At 48.2% G+C, this 10,452-nt stretch overlaps 1 protein-coding gene across 1 annotated transcript in view; it reads right to left on the reverse strand.

Annotated features, from left to right (window-relative positions):
* Positions 1-246: 246 nt before the first annotated feature.
* ASTN2 (astrotactin 2) overlaps positions 247-10,452 on the reverse strand; it is a 644,195-nt gene continuing 633,989 nt past the window's right edge. Inside the window, 1 exon segment of the mRNA XM_019510513.1 lies at positions 247-1,156. Coding sequence (XP_019366058.1) covers positions 919-1,156 — 238 coding nt within the window. The 3' untranslated portion in view covers positions 247-918.

A 10,452-nucleotide genomic window follows, 5' to 3' on the forward strand; every position in this document is an offset into this window, starting at 1 on the left:
GCTCTCCCCACCATTCCTCTTTTATTGCTCAGCTGCTGTCTCCCTTACCCCCGGGTGGGTTTCAGAAGTGGCTAGTCAGGCAAAGAATTCGCCCTTTAGCCATGTACCTGACACTGGGATTTCTTTCAAAAGGGCTCGCAAGTGACCCATTTGCATCCCACGTCACTCCATGTAAAGGCCCTGTATACGATCACAGACAGCAGCAGAGAAGTGCATCAGTAAGAAATACCAAGCAGGCAAGGAAGGTGGACTTAATATGAATCTTTAATGCACAGAACAACCTGTCAGGAACCCTGCAAATGAAGGCTCCCCAAGGAACAGTTCTGTAAACTTGGGAGTGTTAAAAAAACAGTTTGCCTGCAATGTCCTGGCACTTGCCTGGCATGAATCTCCATGACCTCCACATTCAGGATGGTGCCTCCAGCTTCTCACGGCGCCTCCCAGAACCAAGGTATTTCTTTTTTCTCCTTGATGCACCGAGGCAGTTCACCACCCACCTCCCCTTTCCTAGCCCATCCATTTCCAGGGCTAGCAGGGGAGGTCATGCCCAAGTCAATCTCTCCCCTCTCCCAGTTCACTCCCTGGTGTGGCCCTGGCTCTTTTGGATTTCTCCTCCACTCGGGTTTCATGTGTGTAGTCCAGGAAATTCAGTAAGAAAAGATTAAAAAGGAGAGACTTTTATGCTGAGTCAAATTAGGTATTTTCTCTTTAAAAATAAAAAAAGGAAATTAAAGTCCAACTTGCTGATTTCTTGTTTCTCCACCATCTTAGTGAGAAAGTCCCGTTCGGCCTTGCTGTCCCCTCCAACCCCTCCGAACGTCACCCTTCCCCCACATCCCACCAGCTATTCAGGATATCACAAGTTCTTGACTCCTTGGAGTCCCTTTGCCTTCCACAGCTTCAGGCCGACATCTTCCCTCACCGCCCCTTGGACTCTCCGTACATGTTGCGCAGCATGGAAACCATCTTCTCTTCGCATGTCACTTTGGTGTCTTTTAGGACGCTGTACCAGACCATGCCGGGTGGCCGAACCTCTTCACTGCGGCAGAACAGGTAGGGCATGGTTTCAGTGCGGCTCTGGATATAGGCACTGCGTAACAGGGTTGAGCAGTGGTTGCTGACTTTCTCCAACCTCCTTAGGATCAGGTGCGCTTTCCTAGAATGAAGACAAGAGTAGGACAAAGGAGGTAGGTGGGGAGACCAGAGAGAAGAGGGGTCCACGAGCCAGGATTCCTGGGATCAAGTGATGTCTCAAATCCAGCAGGGGACCAACATTTTTGGCACATGTGCCATAAATCTTATGCCCCCCCACCCCGAGTACTTCTCTGATCCCCCTCCCCTGTCCAATCTGCTGCTCCTTCTGTTCCCCGTTACCTCCCCAGTCTGCCGCGTGCCACACACAGAGTCTGCCCATGCCACTTGCAGCACGCATGCCAGAGGTTGGCCACCCCTGCTCTAACCTATAATATAGGCAAGTGACCTATCAAAAAAGAAGCTGTCATTGTATGGTAGGTAGACACTTGGCCTGGTTAAATGCTCGCTGATAATAATACTTTACATTTCTATAGTACTTACTACCCTCTACACCAGGAAAATACTATTCCCGATGTCTATATGGAGAAACTGAGGCAGGAGACATGAGTGACCAAAGGTCACAACAGACCTGGGAATATAACCTCTCACCATATCTCTCAGTTCCAGTTCATTCTCTAGCCAGTATAACCTCTTGCAAATAATGTGGTTTTCAACAGCACTGGACATCACAGAAAGTGTATTGAGTTCTGCCCAGGGTTTCAAAACCAGCAAGCTTCCCTCAGGAGTGAGAGCCTTGATTAAATTTTCAGCTGAAATAAGTCAGCTCTTAGTGGGATCACTGATGAGTGCAGCACAAGTATGGCTTGTTTGGCGATGCATCCATGAATGTGGTCTACTCCTGAGGTGACTCATTTAAATGTACAACATGCTCCTTTGTTATTGCTTTCTGAAGAGCGCGAGAAAGAAGAACATGCTGTTGGAAGCTGGATTTTTTTCCTCCCTTTTCATTATTCAGGGAGAAAATTCTCCCCTCAGTTATTCCATGGAAACAACTGATTGAGCTGAAGACACAGGGAGCTCTTTACCTCTCTGTCAATAGTAGTTGTAGATGACTGCTTATGACAATGGACTAAACGTTTGTTACGGCTCTCCTGCACAGGTTTGAATCTTGCCCGCTACAGACCCAGCAGGCTAGCTTGATCTATCATCATGGCTCCAGTCTCAAGAAAACACAGGAGAAGCAAAAAGCAAAGGATAGTTATTAGGCCTGTGCGAGTTGGCAGCGATCCGATCCAGCCGCTTCGGATGGCCGCGATCCGCTCCAGAGCTCAGGACCGGGTTTCCGCCTCGATCCGGCCGAAGCTTTGGATCCGCCTCGGTGATGCAGCCATAGGGTATAATGGGGAATCGATGAAATATCTATAACTCTGTTTTCTGTCCGATTTGGATGAAGCTTGCAGGAATGGTAGCTGCTGCTGAGAGCATGAAACCTGCCAAGTTTCAGGAAGATCAGTGCAGGAGTTTGGGGGGAACCGTACCCCAAATTCTTGAAAGCCAAACTCATGTCACGGCTTTGTGTTCCACCACAGGGGGGGTCAAAACTGCAGGGATGGTAGCCCCTGGTGAGGCCACAAAGCCTGCCAAGTTTCAAGGAGATCGGTGCAGGGTTTGGGGGGGAACTGCTCCTCAAGCTATGGACAAGCAAAACTCGTGCCATGGGTGACACTGCGTGTGTTCAGGCACAGCGGGGTGACAGCTGCAGGGATGGTGGCCCCTGTTGTGATGCCTGCCAGCTGCCAAGGAGATCAGTGCGGGGGGGGGGCTCTGAGGCCCTGCACCCCTAGCTGCTGACAGGCAGAACTTGTGCCAAGACTGTGTCCATCTTGGGGCAGTTGATTGTCTGTATTGAGTCTTTTCTCTCCTTAGCCTGGTTTTGTACCTGCTAATAGATGCTCGTTAAGTCATTATGTAGTAGCTAGGACCTGTGTATTGAGCTGGTCCCTGAGTCCCTGGTCCCCGAGTGAATCATGATTGATTGATTGGTAAATGGGAGCACAGCAGCTCAGCAGCCAGGCCTGCAGCAGCATCTCCCCTCCTGCCCCAAGACAGACACAGTCAGTCCCACAAGCACCCATGGCACCAGTTTTGCTTGTCTGCAGCTTGAGGGGCAGTTCCCCCCAACCCCAGCACCGATCTTCTTGAAGCTTGGCAGGCTTTGTGGCCTCAGTAAGAGCTACCACCCCTGCAGTTTTGACCCCCTCCTCCCCCGTGTTGTAACACGTAGACGTGACAGGAGTTTTGCTTTCAAGAATTTGGGGTGCTGTTCCCCTCAAGCCCCTGCACTGATCTTCTTGAAGCTTGGCAGGCTTCAGTCTCTCTGCAGTGTCCACCATCCCTGAAAATTTCATCCAAATCAGAGAAAAAACAGCAGCGTTATAGATATTTTATTGTTTCCCCTTTATACCCTATGGCCGGATCTCTGAGGCGGCTCCGAACCACTTTGGGAAGCCGAACAAGGCCAGCGCTTCTGCCCGGACGTGCTGCTTCAGACCCTGAGGTGTCCAAAGCTTCTCTGGATCCGAAGCTCTGCCCAAAGCCTCGCACAGCCCTAAAGTTATACAGTTTCCCCTGGGTCCTTGCTTTTCTGAAGCCCTGTAACACACTTCCTGCCCCCTGACCCATGCCCCTCACTAGGAAGTACCTCAAGCAGATCTGCTACCCTCCTTAGCTGATGGTTACCTATACACATGCTTGGGGGAGGGGCAGAGCATTTTAATTAGAGCAGTTCCTGGATAGCTGGTCTAATGAAAACAGCTCACCATCATGTGTATTAAGCCCCCACACATTTCAAACTGGCGGTGGGACACTTTATTTAAAGCTCATTTGACTAGGTTTAGATAAAATGCCTACATGGCCATTTTGAAACGTGCAGGGGCTTAATACCCGTGACGGCGCTGGAGCATCCTAATTAGAACATGAATGATGGACATATATAGGCACCCAACTATAGGCAACCCACATATACAGGCACCCAACTGAGTCCAGAGAACTGCATTTTTCTCAAGCTTTCATGATGGGAAATGGATAGAAAGAACTGAGCTGTATAACGGCAGAGAAAGAAAAGTACAACAACAAAGGAGGACAAAACAAAATATCCCCTAGTGAGTGTTTGTAAAGTGCTAAATCACACATGGGGGTGGGGGGGGGAGAGGGTTTACTTCAGTGGTCTGAAAGTCTCAAGATCACAGATTATTTCCTCTCCCTCTGGTGCCTCCGAAAAGCTCTGGATTTGGGGTTGGGGGTTTTTGCAGTTACTGGAGGAATGTAAATGCCCGCTAATGATATGTCAGAGGCAGTGCTGTCAGTCAGCTAGGCATAAACATGGGGATTATTTGATTATGAAAGCTTTATGGTGTTTCAGCCCTGGATTGCTAGCTATACAGTTGGGAGGCAGCAAAGCTATTTTCTGATGTGGCATCCACTGATTGAGATTCCAAGAAAGCATTTGCCATGAGTCAGAAAAGCATGAGCTCCAGACTGTGATGGAGAGAGAGAGAGAAGGCAGGAGGTCTACCAGGCCATAACCTGCTCTAGGGAGGGAAAGTTATACCAAAAGGTAACAACTCACTAGCCCCTCTCAGCCTCAGATAAGCAGCCGCCCTTCCACCTGCAAACTAGGATGGCCTCGAAATAGTTCCTCCAGGGGAACCAAATACCAAGTGTGAACACCTGTGTCCAGCAATTGTCATTTTGAGTGCAGCGGATGTGTCTTGATTTAATGTACAAGAACAGGCTCAGTTAGGACAGTTCAGGACTAATTATAAAGCTTCACAATACACATACACATTCAATGTATTAGGCTGGCCTTTGACCACAGCCACCTCAATCTATTAACTAAATTCCTATAAGTAGACACCACACTAGGAAGCCAGTCCCTCTCCCTTCCATAGCCATCCTTCCTAGAAATCATTAGCTGAATATCGCTGGATATTAACTATTAGTGAGGCCAGTGCTTCCAGTAAGGCTGACATAGCTAAAGCTCGGTGTACCCAACAGCCAAATTCTGCAGTGCCCTCACCCTGGAGATAGCATTTAAGTTCAAGGGGGGCTAAATGAGGGATCAACAAGCATCAGATTTTGATGTGCAATGGCAATGTATCTCTTGAGGGAACACTACAGGTCTCCAGTAAAGCACTGGGAAGCTCCTGGTATTAAGTACAATTGTAAAAGGGCAGATCAAGAGACATCTTTCAAGCAAACATGCTGATCAGTTGTAGTTCATGTTAAATCCAGTCCCACCAGTCAGACTGCTGTCCACTCATCCAGTTTTGGACAGCAAGAACCATTATAATTCATAAAAGCTTCATAATGAGTGAGTGAAGATGGAGGTTAGTGAAGAGGGATTTTGTCTGAACGGTGCAACCCTGATGATGAAATGTAAGGATGGTGGGAATTGCTCACGCTACCGAGGTGAACAGAAAGAGAAGGAAGGCTTCTACAGGAAGAAAAGAAAACCAATTCCCAAGCAGACATCTGGAAACAATTTCATCCTTGTTAGATGAAGAACTCCATGAAGCAGGCTGGACTATGTGAGTCTACATATGTATCTGCACTGGGCTAGCTAAAGAGACAGTGGTGTCTAGCATGAGCAATGAGAGAGCACAGGGCATCAAAGGTAAGGCATTCATCTCAGCTGTCTCAGCACCAGGAACACCGTGTCATTTTTGTTACCCACTGGGTGATTCAGAGCGAGGAAGTCATCCAGCTGTTGGCTCCAGTCCTATATGTGCTGACTTAAAGGGACATGCTTCTCTTTGTGCCATTGAGGCTAGTGGCTTGAGTGGAGATGATGGGACAACATAGACTAGAGGAAAACGGCACACATCACAGAAGCTGCTACAGAGAAGCCAAACAAGAGATGACATGGGGAGGGCCAGAAACAGATAGTAGTTTGTCCCTTAAATTCTGTCACCAAGGGCAGCTAAATTGACGTTTGCAGAGAGTATCCCTGGCTTTTGTGTTTGCCAGTAAACAATGAAGGAATTCATTGTATCAAAAAGTGTACCTGCTCCAGTAAACAGCTTAGAATCATAGAATCACAGAAAATGAGGGCTGGAAGGGACCCCGGGAGGGCACATCTAGTCCAACCCCCTGCTCAAAGCAGGACCAGCCCCAACTAGATCATTCCAACCAAGACTTTATCGAGCCAGGCCTTAAAAACCTCCAAGGATGGAGATTCCCCCACCTCTCTGGGTGACCTGCTCCAGTACTTTCCCACCCTCCTAGTGAGAAAGTTCTTCCTAATATCCAAACTAAACTCCCTTTGCTGCAAGTTGAAACCATTGCTCCTTTTTCTGCCATCTGCCACCACTAATAACAGTGTAGCTCCATCCTCTTTGAACCCCCCCTTCAGGTAGTTAAAGGCTGCTATCAAATCCCCACTCAGTCTTCTCTTCTCCAGATTAAATACACCCAGTTTCCTCAGCCTGTCCTCATAAGTCACGTGCCCCAGCCCCCTCACCATTTTCGTTGCCCTCCGCTGGACTCTCTAACTTGTCCACATCCTTTCTATAGTGGAGGGCCCAAAATGGGACACAGTACTTCAGATGTGGCTTCACTGGTGCAGAATAGAGGGTAATAATTACTTCCCTTGACCTGCTGGCAATGTTTTTACTAATGTAGCCCCATATACTGTTAGCCATCTTGGCAGCCCTACTGCTGACTCATATTCATCTTACTGTCCACTGTAACCCCCAGATCCTTTTCTGCAGAGCTGCTGGTTAGCCAGTTGTTCCTAAGCCTGTAGCAGTACATGGGATTCTTCCATTCTAAGTACAGGACTTTGCACGTGTCCTTCTTGAACCCCATGAAATGTCTTTTGGCCCAACCCTCCAATTTGACTAGGCCACTCTGAATCCCAGCCCTACCCTCCAATGTATCTACTACTCCCCACAGCTTGGTGTCATCTGCAAACTTGCTGTGAACTCCATCCCATCTTCCAAAATGAAGATATTGAACAAGACAGATCCCTGGGGTACTCCACTTGACACTGGCTGCCAACTAGACATTTAGCCGTTGATTACTACCCGACAAGCCTGACGATGTAGCCAACTTTCTATCCACCTTACAGTCCATTCATTCAACACATACTTCCTTACCTTGCCTGCAAGAATGCTGCGGGAGACAGTATCAAAAGCTTTGCTAAGGTCAAGGTATATTATGCCCACTGCTTTCCCTGCGTCCACAGAGCCAGTTATCACATCACAGAAGGCAATCAGGTTGGTCAGGCACGACTTGTCCATGGTGAATCCATCTTGACTGTTTCTAATCACCCTTTTTATCCTCCAAGTGCTTAGAAATGGATTCCTTGAGGATCTGCTCGGTTACTTTTTCTGGGGATTGAGGTAAGGCTGTCTGGTGTGTAGGTCCCTGGATCCTCCTTCTTTCCTTTCTTAAAGCTGGGCACTATATTTGCCCTTTTCCAATTGTCCAGGACCTCCCCTGATTGCTACGAGTTTTCAAAGATAATGACCAGCGGCTCTGCAATCACATCAACCAAATCCTTCAGCACCTTTGGATGCATCCCATCTGGCCCCTGGACTTATACACATCCAGATTTCCTAAAGAGTCCCTAACCTGCTCTTTCACCTCTGAGGGCTTCTCACCTTCTCCCCAAACTGTGCTGCCCAGTGCAGTAGTCTGGATGCTAACTCCTCTCCCCATAAGCCTGCCTCCCAGAGGATCCTGCCCATCAGTTCCCTAAGGGAGTCAAAGTCTGCTTTTCTGAAGTCCAGGGGCCATACTCTGCTGCTCTTCTTTCTTCCTTTTGTCAGGATCTTGAATTTGATCATCTTATGGTCACTGCTGTGCAACTTGCCAACCGCTACTATATCTCCCACCAATTCTTTCCTATTTGTGAGCAGCAGGTCAAGAAGAGCACAACTCCTAGTTGGTCTCTTGCACCAGTGTTGTCTCCAACGCTCCCCCAAAACTCCCTGGATTACCTTCACACTGCTGTATTGTCCTCCCAGAGGATGCCAAAGTGATTGAAGTCCTGCGTAAGAACCAGGGCCTGCAATCTGGAAACGTACACCAGCTGTTTGAAGAAAGCCCCATCTACCTCATCCTTCTGGTCTAGTGGTCTATCACAGGCCCCCACCATGACATCTCCCTTGTTGCTCTCCTCTCTGACCTTAACCCAGAGACTTTCAACAGGCCTATCTCCAGTTTCATATTGGAGCTCTGAACAATCATATGGCTCTTTTACATACAGTGCAACTCCTCCTCTTCCCCCCTGCCTGTCCTTCCTGAACAGTTTTATCTATCCATGACTGTGCTGCAGTCATACGAGCTCCCCCCAAGTCTCTGTTATTCCGGTCGTGTCATAGTGCTGTGACTGTGCGAGGACTTCCAATTCTTCCTGCTTGTTTCCTAGGCTCTGCGCATACGTGTACAGACACCTGAGGTGACTCGCCGATTGCCCTGATTTCTCAGGAAGAATGAGGAGGCCTCCCTTATTGCCTCCTCCTGCTTGTGCTTCCTCTAAGGCTCTGACTTCCCCCCTTGCCTCAGGGCTTTGGTCTCCATACCCTGGCAACCCTAGTTTAAAGCCCTCCTCACTAGGTTAGTGAGCCTGTCTGTGAAGATGCTCTTCCCTTTCTTCATCAGGTGGATCCTGTCTCTTGCTAGCAATCCTTCCTCTTGGAACAACATCCCATGGCTGAAGAAGCCTAATCTCTGCTGGTGACACCATCTGTGCAGCCATGCAGTGATCTGTAGGATGCATCTGCTCCTGCCAGGGACCTTCCCCTTGACCAGAAGGATTGAGAAGAACATGATCTGTGCCCCCATCCTCTTCACCCTTGCACCCAGAGCCCTGTAATCACTCTTGATCTGCTCAGAGACACCCATGGCAGTGTGATTGGTGCCCACATGGATAAGCTTCACCCATTAGATTTAAAAAACCAAAGGCTCCAGTAATAGATTTAATGACCCATCCTATCTCTCACTTTAGCCACCACTGGATGCTTCAGAGGAAGGTCTAGATTTCCAAAACACATGCATATGTGCTTCCAGTCCCATCTCTTTCTCTCATCCTTGTTCACATCTTCTTTCCATCTCCCAACCATTTTTTCTCCTTGGTCTTCTGCTCACTTCCCTCAACATTTACCGCTTCTTTTCTTTCTGTATCCTGTTCCATCTGCACATCTCTTATGTCCTTTCTCTTCTTTTCTTTATTACTTTCTCTCATTTTCTCTCTCTAACTCTGTTGGCCCCGCTATCCTAATACCTGTAGGCATTACTATATATGTTTCTGCTGTGCTTGAGAAGTGCTATACTTGTTTTCTCTGTTCAGGCAAGGAAGACCAATGATTTGTGCTGTTATGACAGTGACAGCTTGGAAGGCCAAACAGGGGCATGAAAGAACATACTCCATGCTAGATACCTTTTAGTTCCTGGGGTAACACTCCTTAGGGTATGGAGAGGTTTTGTTTAGTTTTCCACAAGGTCTTTAATCAAAGTTGTGGTTGCACCTCTCCACTCCATCTCACTACATGGTTGCTTTATTTGTAATTGTACCCTGTGAAATGGCTGGTGGGCTTCCAAGAAATGATGGCATGGGGGGTCAGCAGGGAGGAGGGTGATGGTGGGAAGCCGCAAGTGGTAGATTGGCCAGAAGTGTGCATTAACTGCAAAACATATGATGGATCAACACGGGAGGGGGAAGCTATGTATGGAATAAAAAAAAGGAGGGGGTGGAGGACCTCGCTGAAATGGAGGGGAGGGAGGGAAATGGTTCTGCTCATTTCTGGCAGTCCTACATCAATGATAAACCCTCTCAGCTAGAGCCAGACCGCCGAGTTCCCTTGGTCAGAGTGGGTCTACGTTATTTGAGAGGGTTCATGAAGCCATGTGTAAATGTGGAATTTGCTTCTGGCTGGCAGTTTTTCTCAGTTTAAAAAAAAAAAAAAGGGAGAATGAGAGAGAGAGAAAGTGTGCACACAGGCAAGGGGAGGGGAGGGGAGGATGGCGGAGGCGCGCGAAAGAGAGAGAAGTCTTCTGGGGAAGGCTGGGTAATAAATTACAGGAGCAGTTCTTGGTCTGCCAATTTAACGCCATAAATCAAACTCCGGGTATTACCCAAGTGCTCCCTGCGGAGAGATGTCGGGTCACAGTGACCACCTTTTCAAATACTGGAAATGAAATCTTCCTAAATGCTGACCTACCCCACCCCCGCCAGAAACAACAATTTATTGCCTTATGAAAGGGCAGGAGCAGGAGGGGATGGCTGGGAATGTCAGACCTATAGCAGGCTACAGCCAAGGCTGACCATGCTCTATATTGAGCCTTAATTGCTTCCACTTCCCACTCTAAGACATCCTCAACTGATAATGCAGCCTGCTAGGGTCCATCTTG

The sequence above is a fragment of the Gavialis gangeticus genome, unplaced genomic scaffold (genome assembly GCF_001723915.1).
Source record: "Gavialis gangeticus isolate Ggan-Ray unplaced genomic scaffold, GavGan_comp1, whole genome shotgun sequence".
In the NCBI taxonomy this organism is placed as follows: Eukaryota; Metazoa; Chordata; order Crocodylia; family Gavialidae; genus Gavialis; species Gavialis gangeticus.